This window comes from Trichechus manatus, unplaced genomic scaffold (genome assembly GCF_000243295.1).
Source record: "Trichechus manatus latirostris isolate Lorelei unplaced genomic scaffold, TriManLat1.0 scaffold00128, whole genome shotgun sequence".
NCBI lineage: Eukaryota > Metazoa > Chordata > Mammalia > Sirenia > Trichechidae > Trichechus > Trichechus manatus.
This window is the reverse complement of record NW_004444064.1, coordinates 7,511,408-7,524,292: the sequence shown is the minus strand read 5'-3', so window position 1 is coordinate 7,524,292 and position 12,885 is coordinate 7,511,408. Positions and strand designations below refer to the sequence as shown.

Sequence of the window (12,885 nt, the reverse complement as noted above, 5' to 3'; positions counted from 1 at the left end):
AGAGCAAGGAAAGGCCAGTTATGGCCCTTTTTCCCTTTTTAAATTAATTAATAATTTTTTAAAAAACTTTTAATTTTGAAATAATTATAGAGGCACAGAAAGTTGAAAAAAAATGCACAGGGATGTCCTATACACCCTTTACCTGGTTTCCCCCAATAGGGACATCTTGCATAATGGTATACAAAGTCAAAACGAGAAAACTAACATTGATACAATCCACAGAACTTATTCAGATTTCACTAATTTTATAAGCACTTATTTGTGCACACGTGTGTTCATGTGTGTGTACGTGTGTTGTTGTTGTTGGCTGCTGTCGAGTCAATTCTGACTCGTAACGACCCCATGTGACGTAGTAGAAATGCCTCATAGGGTCTCCTAGACTGCAATCTTTACAGGAGCAGATCACCAAGTCTTTTCTCCCATGCAGCCACTGGGTGGATTCAAACCTTTTGATTAGCAACTGAGCGCTTAACCGTTTGGGCCACCAAGGCTCCTTGTGCGTGTGTACATAGTTCTATGCAAGTCTATCACAGGTAGATTGGTGGGACCACCACCAAAGTCAAGATACAAAAGTGTTCCACCACCTGGTATCCTTTATACAAAGCCACAACCACCTCCTTTCACCCTTCCCCAGCCCCTAAGTTCTGGTAACCACTAATCTTTTCTCTACCTCTATAATTTTTTATTTCAAGGATGTTATATAAATGGGATCATTCAGTATGTATTTTTTGAGATTGGCTTTTTTCACTGAGCATAATTCCCTTGAGACTCATCCAAGTTGTTGTATCAAAACTTTTTACTGCTGAGTAGTATTCCATTGTATGGATGGACCACCATCTCTTTGTTTTTGAAAAACGCTGTTCCCACGTATCTCATTTTGTGTTTTTTTCCCTGAATTAGATGAAAACGTAGGCCCACCTCATCTCCCTTGTTGCTACTATGATGGATTATTTAAGGATTTAAGGGTTCAAGACATCTTCAGGTGGACCTGCAAAGATTCCCGGGGGTGTTGCTCCTTTCTACAGAGCCCCAACCCCACTCCCAGTCCTCGGTTGTCACCTGTTTCAAAGGGCTGAGGGCACACTTGCCCTTCTCTGCAGCCAGGTGTCCCCACAAGCATAATGTCTAAGGAGGTCCTAATAAAAAGAATTGAAAAGAAAAATAAGGAGCAAAAGGCAATCTAGACTCTTTTCTCATCTCACACTTGAAAATAAATTATAAATAGTTCATAGTTAACAGTATGAAAAAAAGAAGAAATTGTAAATTAATATTTTTCTAATTTTTTGAAATGAGAAGGATTTTCCAAGTTTAAAATCAGAGGAAAAACAAGCCCACAAAGGAAAAGGCTGAAATATTTGACTACATAAAACTGTAAATCTTTTATATTAAATAAAATAAAAGCATCATTGTAAAGCAAGCAAGAATTAAAAAAAAAACAAACTTTCAAACAGTTTGATGAAGGATTAATATCCTAAGTACATAAAAACATTATACAAATTGATAATAAAATACTAAAAACCTGACAAATTAATGTGCAAATGACCCAAACTGACAATAAAAGAAGAAACACAAATGACTAATAAAGATGTGATAATCAAAGACAGACACATTAAAAGGATTTGTTCTTTTTGCCCATCTTATAGTAAAGTTTTTTTTTTTAAACAATATTGATGAAATATGATAGGTCAGGCACTTGCATACATTGCGGGTAGAAACAGAAATTTCCTAGAAATTGCTAAAACTTCCTGGAAACTGATTTGGCATTCTTTGTCAAGAGCTTTAAAAATGTTCACCCACTTTAACTTTGGAATATCACTTCTAGGACTTTTTCCTACGGAAACAGATCTCAGTGTGGACCATAGTTTATATACAAAGACATTTCTCTTCAGTGTTACTTTAAAAACAAAAGAAATGGAAATAACCGATAGTCCTGTAGTAAAAAGCAGTTGTCGTCGAGTCAACTCCAACTCATAGCAACCTCAAGTATTTCAGAATAGAATTGTTCTCCACAGAGTTTTCAGTGGCTGATTTTTCAGAAGTAGACCGCCAGACCTTTCTTGAGGCACCTCTAGGTGGACTTGAACTTCCAACCTTTCATTTAGCTGTCGAGTGCATTAATGGTTGGCACCGCCCAGGGACTCCAGTCTTGTAATAGAGGAAGATATTAGTAAATTATGGTATATCCATACCATGAACTGTTACACAATTATGAAAAATGAGGTTTATTGAGATAGAAAATATGGCCAATACAAAGATAAGAGAAGAAGCAGGACTCATGTTTGTATATAAAACATATCCTTGGCTACGTCGTAATCCATATTTTTTAAAATACTAGAAGGAAATACATCAACATGTGAGCATTGTTATATCTGGGTGGTGGCCTGAAGGCTGGATTTATATGCTTTGCCATGCTTTTCTGACTTTTATCCATTTTCTGCACTAACTGGCATTGCTGTTGATACGCTAGCTAGCTGAACATAAAGATGAAAGACAAGGCAAGTTGCTGTGAGGGCCTTCTGTTTGGGGTAGGTCTTGCGTTCACTCCCAGTCTGGGACCAGGAGTCCTCCCACCAGAGTTGGTCACCAATGGCGGGACCAGCCTCTGCAGACTTCCTCTCACCAGCTCACCTCCATCCCCAGTGGACAACCAGGGTGCTGCTCTCTCCCTCAGTCTCTCCAGAACCCATGACCTTTACTGTGGTTTGGTCTGACTCCATGGGTCTCATCCTTTCTCCCTGAGGTGTACTTGCCCCCCAAGGATGTACGTATGGACCCAAGAGCACGCACCTCGTGCACTAGAACCCTCACGCCCGCAGTGATGGTCTTCTGCTATGTTTCCTAAATGTCACGCAGATTATGATGAGTGTGAAAGGAATGAGGACAACTGTGTGCCGGGGACCTCGTGTCTTAATACACTTGGGTCTTTCAAGTGCAGCTGCACAGGAGGGGCCCCTGACTTCTGGGTAGAGTATCCTGGAAGACCCTGCGAAGGTAAGGCTGTCATCATCCTTGTCCTGGAACACTGTCTGATAATCTGCTCCTTTCATCACATTCATTTGTAAAGTGCTTGTTTACCAAATAAGACCAGCTTACTTTTATGACCTGGGCAAGTCTCTTAATTGTGTGTGCGGACACGCATCTGTATGTGCCCCTGTCTGTGTGTTCCTTCATTCTTGCATACATCATCAGCCTTCTGGGAGGTGCCTTGTATCTCCAAGTGCTAGCTCAGATGCCCATGGTGAGAATATGTGCGCAGACTTGGGCAGGTTGAGGCTGTGAATGCCTCAATGCTAGAAGTTAATCTTGCAAAATTTGTGTGACACACCACACATAGGAAACATTTCTGCTCGGCTGCTCTGCACTCAGCAATTTTCCCATTAAACATGGCTTTAGGGGACTAGCGGGTTTTTAGGAGACTCAGTGTTGACCTTGAGATGACCCTTGCCCTCCAGGGTTTGCAGTCCATTGAAGGGAGACAGACATCTGTACGAGTAAATCTGGTGTCACGGGGAATACGAAATGTACTGTGCTCAAGGTAGACAGAGGAGGTTCAGAGGAGTGTCAGTTGTTCTAGTTCAGTGAGTGCATTTAGGGAGGGCTTCCTGGAAGAGGTGTCTTCGAGCTGGTCTGAGAGGATAGCTGAGAGAACACCTGGCAGAGAGGGCTGTGGTGGGCGTGGGGCGGGTGGAATGATGAGAACAAAGAAAGCTGTGAACAACAGCAGGGTGGGCTGGCTGGGTGTGGGTCCCTGGAGGAGGGGATGGGAGACAGAGAGTGGAGAGTAGGCTGGTGAGAGAGACGGAACAAGGCCAGATGGGAAGGACATGAATTCTGTGAACAGCAGTTTGGACTTTACCCTGGAGACGGGGTGAACTAGAGGCAGCGCGTTTGATGAGGTTGTAATGAGTTCCTGGATTTCCGGGCTAATCAAGATCAAAGATATGACCACAAGATGGCAGTGTTACACCACAAGGTATGTACTGGGGCTGATGCATTGACAGGTGCTGCATATGAGGGGATGTCCATCACAGGAGAGACCTTACAAAGGCAAGTGGCATGGAGGGTGGGGTGGTGCATCAGAAGGGGAAGAAGGCAAGAGAACACCCAGGGAAGGGGAGGGGAGTGGACGGAGGCTTACATGTCTAGGCAGTGTTCCTCAGTGGCAACACGGGGGGGTCTCTGGGTTGAAGAAAAACAAAAACCCATGGCCGTCGAGTCGATTCCGACTCATAGTGACCCTATAGGACAGAGTAGAACTGCTCTACAGGGTTTCCAAGGAGCGGCGGGTGGAATCGAACTGCTGACCTTTAGGTTAGCAGCCAAGCTCTTAACCACTGCACCACCAGGGCTCCTCTGGGTCAAAGGGCAGCAGCAATTTGGGGTCCTTATAACTACAGGAAGGAGCCCTGGTGGCGCAGTGGTTAAGCACTCGGCTGCTAACTGAAAGATTGGCGGGAACCCACCAGCTGCTCTGCAGGAGAAAGATGTGGCAGTCTGCTTCTGTAAAGATTTACAGCCTTGGAAACCCTATGGGCAGTTCTACTCTGTCCTACAGGGTCACTATGAGTCGGAATTGACCCGACAGCAGTGGGTTATAACTACAGGGTTTCCCTCATCTATAGCTATCAGATGTTAGGCACAGTTTCATGGGATATGCAAAGCAGGCAGGCTCTAAGTGGCTAAAAATCTGCTTATATGAGCTATTTTTAAAGCATCTGAATGTGTAAAAATTAGAGTTTGGCACCAGCCGGCTTTTTGGGCGACCGAGCCCAGCTTGCTATGAAGAACTAGGTAACCTGAGGCTGATCCGCAGAGGCTGTCTTTGGATCGTTTATACAACAGAGGTCCATCCAGAGAGAAAGGAAGGCGTGGACAAGGCCAGCAGGAGACCATCCTGCCCCAGGCCTGCACTGGTGTCTGCAGGGAGCGGACGCTGAGAATCTGTGGATGTGTCAGATGACCACATTGACCACCTTGTTGTTCTTCTGACCTTTGAAACCAAGCGTACTCTGGGGACAAGGAAGAAGCAGGGGCAGGAATGTGGGTCACAGGATCTCAAGAGTAGATATGATGGACACTATCTTAGAGACTCGAACTCAGGCCCCTGAGGTCAGACACCTTGCCAAATTCCATGGGCTCAGCATACCCAGAGCCAGCCTGGGAGAGGCTGGAGGGGTTGGGTGGGGGGCTGTCTTAGTTTACCAGTGCTGCTGTGATACATATAGCACAAGTGGGCGCTTTTACAGAGTAGATATTTATTTTCTTATAGTTCTGGCGGCTAAAAGTCCACATTAGGGTTTCAGCCATGTCAATTCCTTCCTTGTTTGTAGCCTCAGGTATTCCTTGGTTCCTTGGGGTTCTCCGGCTTGTAGAAGATCCTCATAGGATGTCTGTCTTCCCCATGTGTGTGTAAGAGTTCTGCCAAAATACCTGTTCATAGTCAGGAGGCAGAACACACCCTAGGGAACTCCCTTTTTAACTGATTGATTGATCGCATTACCTTAGATTGCATTATGGAAAGTGATTACATTACATTACATTTAAAGTAATTACATTAGGTTACGTTACGGAACGTATTTGCTCTACCCAAGGCTGTGTGATTTAGCCACATGTAACTCCTCCATAGCAGCACATGTAACTCTCCATAATAGCAACCAGACTAGTGTTTGGCCATTTAGCCAGGAAACATATGGCCTAGCCATGTTGCCACATTAAATTAACCATCACAGGCCCTTTGGGTCCCTGGCTTACAGTGGCCTGTGGTGGCCCCTGAGGAGCCAAGCCAGGCCTGTTGGCTGATGGAAATGTGGAATGTGTGTGTGTGTGTGTGTGTGTGTGTGCGCACATGGTTGTGGCTTGATGTGCAATTCCAGGTCTGGGCCATTGCAGGGTGCAGAGTGTGTCCCCATCTGCTACTCACCCCCTGGCCCACAGGCTGAGCTTAGTGGCTGACCCAAAACACAGACCCACCGTCTGTCTTTGTCTCCTTGTACCTTGCAGGTGACTCTACTGGCAGCACAACTCAGGCCCCTGGGTCCTCTCTGACCCCCGACCCAGAGCAGCCTCCCACCTCCCCAGGAAGCAGGGCTCCCCTTGTGCAAGGTACAAACCCCACCACCAGGAGCCTGCCCCAAAGAATGAACCTGACGGGGGCGGTCCGCGTGCTCTGTGAGCTCGAGAGGGTGACCATTGCTATCCAGAAACGCTTCCTGCAGCAGGAGTCCATCCCCGAGTCCTCCTTGTACCTGGGCCAGCCAGCCTGCAACGTGAGCAGCAGCAACAGCACGCATGTGCTCCTGGAAGCTGGCTGGAGCGAGTGCGGGACCGCCGTGCAGAGTGTGAGGACTGGGAAGGAGGGCACGTGGGGCTCACGGGAGGGCTCCCATCCGACCTGGGGGCCAGGGAAGATTCTGCACCCCCAAGGTCTCTGTCTCTTGGGGAGGGGACCCAGCAAAGGGGTTAGGACAGGGCTAAGGTCTCACCTGGAATCAGGCTGCACCCTGGAACCAGGCAGGAGTGGGGTGCCTGTCCCCTCTGCAGGGATCCTGATGGAAATGCCTGGGTAGGCGCCACACCAGGGGGTTAACACATCTTCCAGAGTGACTTAGTGAGCAGGCAGGATTGATAGCCAGTGGGACAGGAAAGGGACAGGAGAGCTGAGGGGCCTGCGTGTGCATGTATGTGTGTGTGTGAATGTGTCTGTGTGTGTGCGTGCATCTGAGTGTGTATATGTGTGAATGTATGTGGAATGTATATATATATATGAGTGTGTGAATGTGTGTGTATATGTGCATAGATGTGTGTATGTATGGGTTGGTTTGTATGTGTGTGAATGTGTATAAATACATCTATGCTGATATGTAAGTGTGTGTGTATGTGAGTATATATATATATGGTTGCATTTATATGTGCACGAATGGGTATGTTGGTGCATGCAAGTATGGTTTGTGTGCGTGTGTGTGCGTGTGTGTGCGTTGGTGGAGAAGCAGGGTGGCATTACTCAGAGTGATGGGGCCAGAGGGCTGTGTCCTCTCAAACATTCTTCTTATTCCAGGTCTTTGCTGACCACTAGGTTTCTGCCCCCCCGGTGGTGTTCTCAATTCAGTGTGCAGAGGGCCTCCCCCGAGCTTCTGACCCAGGGGCTCTGGGCACTTAACCCTCTCTGGTGACTCACCCTGCTGTGGGCACCGCTGCCCTGTAGAACCCCGTGGGGTGGGATGGGCTGATAGCTCCAGGTCTCACTTCTTCAAAAGGCACCTCTATATCACAGTGGACGGTCGCGCATCTTCCAGAGTTCAGCCCATGCTAGGCACTAGGGGGCAGAAGGAGCCCTGGAGTGGTCGTCCTGGAGAAATGTGTGCCCCTAGGATAAGGCTCATAGAGAGGCAGTGACACAGTGTGGCTAATTCAGCTTGGGGATGTGGGGTCAGCTGGCAGGCAGCTGGGGTCCGTGGTCTGGTGGGAAGAGGTGTGGAGGGGTCATTGGGCGACTGGGGTCCACATTCTGGTGAGGAAGGTGCATGGAAGGGTCATTGGATCACATGAGAGGCTGGCTTCCAGTGGGGAGGCAGCCTTCTGGGAACTGGGGCTCCATGAAAGACAGCCCAAAGAGTTGGGGGTGAGGGTGAGAACTCCGAGTGTTGCAGCGGGCAGATAAGGGAGGCTGGGAAGCCAGGAGGGGAGGTCAGATGCAGCAGGCATCCACATGGTTAAGGCAGGTTGGGGACACTGGGCCCTGGAGCTGGCCACCCACCAGGAGAGGACAGACAGAAGGGGTGGCTTCCAGGTAGGGGTGGGGTGTGGGGTCCAATGTTAGCCCTGATATTGTGGGAAGGGTCCCAGTAGGGGAGCAGAGCACGGCTCAGGTGGCAGGGGGCAGGAAGATTGTCCACATCAGGGAAACTGAACAAGAGAGAGGAGCTCCCAGCTGCTGGGCAGGAATCAGGGGGCTGGACTTCCATCCCTGGGAAATCAATTCCTAAAAGGGGTGGATGGGATATGGAACCCCGAGCCCTCCATGGGCCTGGCATGGGCTGGGTGTTCTTCATGCATGATGGCATTTAGTCCCTAACAACCCCATGGCAGGTATTGTATCTGTGTTTAACCCTTGAGACGTGGGGGCTCAGAAGGTCTACAAGGGTCAAGGTCAAGGTCAGCCTTGTCTCTGAGGACAGAGCTCTGACCGCCCCCATGACTGCCTCCCAAGGGAGCTGGCTTTTCTACCAGGACCTCGAGGGACCATCACCCTAAGACACTCCATGTGCAGGCACTAGGGGCATCTGGTTAGAGTTCTGGACGTACTCCCTCCAGGGGTCAGGTGGCCTCAGGCCCTGGCCTGGGCTGAAAGTATAGGAACAGGTAGACTTCCTGAGCAGGAGGCTCAGATTCTGACCCTGAGGCTGAGTAGGAAGTCCACCTTGGGGCATGGAGGCAGGGAGGCCACAGAGGCCAGGAGGGATGGAGATGAGGGGCTTTCTCATGGATGAGACACACTTGGGGAGGCACTCAACATGGTAGCTGTGGATCAAGAGACTACTTTGAGTTGCGGCCTGCTGACAGGAAGCGGGGCTGTGGGTGGTTTAGGGAGCTGAGAGAGAAACTTTAGTGTTTGGGTCTTTGCAGAGCGAGGCACCTGTGCTGTGTACCTGGACTCGCTTCAGTTGAGTGTGAATTCACCTTCCTGGGAGAGGGGCAGGAGGGGCTCAGATCCTTAGGGGTGGGTCTTGGGGGGTGAAGGGCCACCTGGACATTTTCTGTGACCCCAAACCATTGCTCACCCTACTCCCACCCCTCAAACTTACATAACTTAAAAATAAGTACTGGGTTTTGCTGTAATTTCTGGAAGTTTCTTAAGACTCTCACCTAGCAGCCTATTTTGAGAAGAGCATGAGCAACTCTAAGCAGGTGGCACAGCAACTTCTTGGCAGCTGTAGTTATGAGCCGCAGACGTACATTGAAGTGTTGATGTGAGCAGAGCTTTGGCTGGGTTCTCAGATCTAAGCAAGTCCACATTGTAATAGTGGCTCTGGCAGAGCTCTACAACTCATGTTGTAGAACATGAGTTCAAGATCTAAAAATAAGATGGTGGTTTCTACCCAGTGTATTCAGGGTGCTTGGTGATCAACACACCCAGGCAGTTCCCAAATGTGAGTCAGCACCTCCTTCAGGTGGCGGTGATGGTGAGGGGAGGAATGGGCAGGCAGAAACAGATACTGGGCAGATGGCAGCCCTTTCCTTTTCTTGTTCTGAGCTAGACAACAATTGAATTGGTTTGCCAATTAAATTCAGTTGGGATAAGGGCAGAGGGCCCTGGTGGTTTAGTGGTAGAATTCTTGCTTCCATGCTGGAGACCCAGGTTCAATTCCAGGCCAATGCACCTCATACACAACCACCATCCATGTGTCAGTAGAGACATGGGCATTGCTGTGATGCTCAACAGGTAGGAAGAAAGTTCTGGTGATCTACTTCAGAAAATCAGCTAATGTAAGCCCTACGGATCCCAACGGTCCAATCTACAACTGATCATGGGGATGGAGAAGGACCAAGTGGTGTTTTGTTCCATTGTGCATGGGTTCGCCATGAGTCAGGGGCCGACTCCATGGCAGCTCGCAACAACAGGTTTCAGGGTACATTCAGAGCAAAGGGGGTTTGTCTCCTATGAGTTATATCCAAGTTTCTGGAATCCATAGAAGCTCTTGATGCTTTTGACATTTGTCAAACTATGAGTCCTCTGAAGACTTATTTGTATAAATACAATGAAATACAGTGTCATAACAAAATACCACAAAGTGGATGGCTTTACAGGATAGAAATTTATTACAATAGTTCAAAGTGCTGGAGGCTGGGAGTCCAAATTCAGGGCATGTCCAAGGCTCTAGGGGAGGATCCTTCCTTGTCTCTTCCAGCTTCTGGTGGAACTAGGTGTTTCTGGGTGTTCTTTGACATTGCCACATGGTGTCCCCTCCTGTATGACTGTCTCCATGTCTGTTCTCCCCTTTATAAGAGACCGCTCAGAAGAGATTAGGACATACCCTACTCCAGTATGGCCTCATGTTAACTGATACTGTCTTCCAAGAGAGACCCTATTTCCAAACAAGATCACACTCAGAGGGATAGAGGTTAGGACTTCAGCGTATCTTTTTGGGTGACACAATTCTACTCATGACATAGGGACAGTTAGCAGTTTCTGTCTCCCTTTGGTAAATAAGAAACAAGTTAAAGCAGAGACGGAAACCTTGTGTTCTCTTTGGTGATTTAGGTTAGAAAAAAATCCTCAGGGTTTTTAAACTTTGGGGAACAAGCTTTAAAAAAGAAATCTCCTCCATACCCAGAGCCGTGGTCCCAGGCATGTCTGGGTGGCCTCCTGGGTCCCAGGCGCTCGCTCACGCTGCCCTCTGTGTTCAGAACATGACGAACACGGTGGTGAGGACCATGCTGCGCAATGACCTGTCCCCAGAGGGTGTCATCCACTACCTGAAGATTCTGAGCCCCATCCACTGCGCCTTCCGAAATGACCTCCTGGCATCATCGGGCTACACCCCAGAGTGGGGGTGAGTGGGGGCTCCTCACCACCCTGGGGAGGGCTGACCCCTGCCTCCTCTACGTAGCTGGGTTTCTCTCTAGCACCTTCACTTCGGGTTTCTTTGTGGTTATGACACTTAGAGGACCCTTCTTTGGAGTTGGGGTCCCTGGGTGGTGCAAACGGTTAACGCACTCAGCTGCTAACTGAAAGGTTGGGCGTTGGAGTTCACCTGGAGGCACCTCAGAAGAAAGACTGGTGATCTACTTCCAAAAAATCAGCCATTGAAAACCCTGTGGAGCACAGTTCTACTCTGACACTCATGGGGTTGCCAGGAGTCAGAATCGACTCAATGGCAACTGTTTCTTCCCCCACTTTGGAGATGCTTTTTAGGAGCCCTGCTAGCACAGCGGTTAAAGTGCTCAGCTGCTAACCAAAAGGTCGGTGGTTCAAACCCACCAGCTGCTCTGTGGGAGAAAGATGTGACAGTCTGCTTCCATAAAGATTACAGCCTTGGAAACCTATGGGGCAGTTCTACTGTCCTATAGGGTCGCTATGAGTGGGAATGACTTGACGCCAGTAGGTTTGGCTTGGAGTCGCTTTTTGGAGAAGTGGGAAAGGTGAGTCACAGAAACAAATGTCCTGAAAAATCACCCCCTTTTACAGGGTTTATACGATCATTGAGGACCTCCATGGAGCTGGAAATTTTGTCACTGAAATGCAGTTATTTATTGGAGATTCTCCTATACCTCAAAATTATAGTGTGTCTGCCAGTGACGACGTCAAGATCGAGGTGGGGCTCTATAGACAAAAAAGTGACCTTAAGGTGGTCCTGACGGAGTGCTGGGCAACCCCATCGAGCAATGCCAGGGACCCAGTGATGTTCAGCTTCATTAACAACAGGTAGGACTCAGGTGGGCACCAGGAACCATCACCTCCCCTGGTGTGCTGCCTGCATGGGGACCTCAACATTTCCAGGCAGATACTGAGATGGACCTGGGATTTGAGGTTATGTCCCAGAGGAGACACCCCCTCTCAGGAATTGATGGGGTAACCAGTCTCTTCTGGTTTCCACGGAGTCTTTGAGCATAGTGAAGTGGAGCTATGAGTAAATCCAGCTGGGACCCAGGACAGGAGGGCTGGTTTATAATTAAGGAGTCCCCTCTCCTCTCTTTGCAGCTGCCCCATTCCCAACACGTACACCAACGTCATCGAGAATGGGGACTCCAACAAGGCTCAGTTTAAGCTGAAGATCTTCTCCTTCATCAACAACTCTATTGTGTATCTGCACTGCAAACTTCGAATCTGCATGGAATCACCCGAAGCCACATGCAGAATAGTAGGTGTTTGGGTTTCCATTCTCACTCTTTACTGTTATGTGGAGGTGTCCCTGGGAGGTGCAAACGGTTACGGTGGGAGTCCACCCAGAGGCACCTGGGAAGAAAGTCCTGGAGATCTGCGTTCAAATAATCAACCATTGAGCACCCTGTGGAGCACAGTTCTACTCTGACACACACTAGGTTGCCATGAGTCAGAATATACGAGATGACAGCTGGTTTGATTGTAATGCAGGAAGTACCTATGTTATCAGAAGCCAAGGATTTGGGTGCTCTGGGGCCTGACTTCTGGGAGGAGGGCCTGTGGCCTGCAGACATCACGTCTAAGAGACATGGACTGATGTGCCACAGTGGACAGTCTTTGGGTGGAGGACCAATAGGAGCAGCTGAGTTGATGGGGCATTTTGGATTTATGGATGGCTACACCAAGTCCTTCCTGAAGCCATACTGTTCAAGTGGTTATCACAATTGGCACTGATTTGTGATAATGATGTAGTGCTTCTTCTCAAGGTGATTTGATGACTCTTTAGATGTAAAACTCATATTTTCACTTAATATTATTTTTAGTAACATTTACGGAACATCTACAAATACTAGGCAAGCTGGGTGGCACAAATGGTTAAGCACTCGACTACTAGTGGAAAGGTTGGGGGTTCAAACCCACCCAGAGGTGCTTCGAAGACAGACCCAGCGATCTGCTTCCCAAAGGTCACGGCCTTGACAACCCTGTGGAGCAGATCTGCACACATGGGGTCGCCATGAGTTGGAATCTGCTTGACAGCAACTAACAACAAGTGACATCTAATAAGATTTTTTTTTTCCCGTGTTCAACATCGACTCTGGGATTATGAATCATTTTTTTTTATAAACTTTTTTTTATTATTTTTTTTAAATTGTACTTCAGGTGAAGGCTTACAGAATGAATAGTTTCTCATGAAACAGTAGTACACGTTGTTTTATGACATTGGTTAACAACCCCACAACATATCAACTCTCTAACTTCTCAACCTTTTTTTTTGGTGAAAATAC

At 48.1% G+C, this 12,885-nt stretch overlaps 1 protein-coding gene across 1 annotated transcript in view; it reads left to right on the top strand.

The window, feature by feature from the left end:
- UMODL1 (uromodulin like 1) overlaps positions 1-12,885 on the top strand; it is a 103,286-nt gene that overhangs the window by 63,910 nt on the left and 26,491 nt on the right. The window contains exons 15-19 of the mRNA XM_004384872.1: positions 2,854-2,991; positions 6,001-6,338; positions 10,405-10,550; positions 11,186-11,422; positions 11,699-11,858. Coding sequence (XP_004384929.1) covers positions 2,854-2,991; positions 6,001-6,338; positions 10,405-10,550; positions 11,186-11,422; positions 11,699-11,858 — 1,019 coding nt within the window. The remainder of the gene's footprint in view (positions 1-2,853; positions 2,992-6,000; positions 6,339-10,404; positions 10,551-11,185; positions 11,423-11,698; positions 11,859-12,885) is intronic.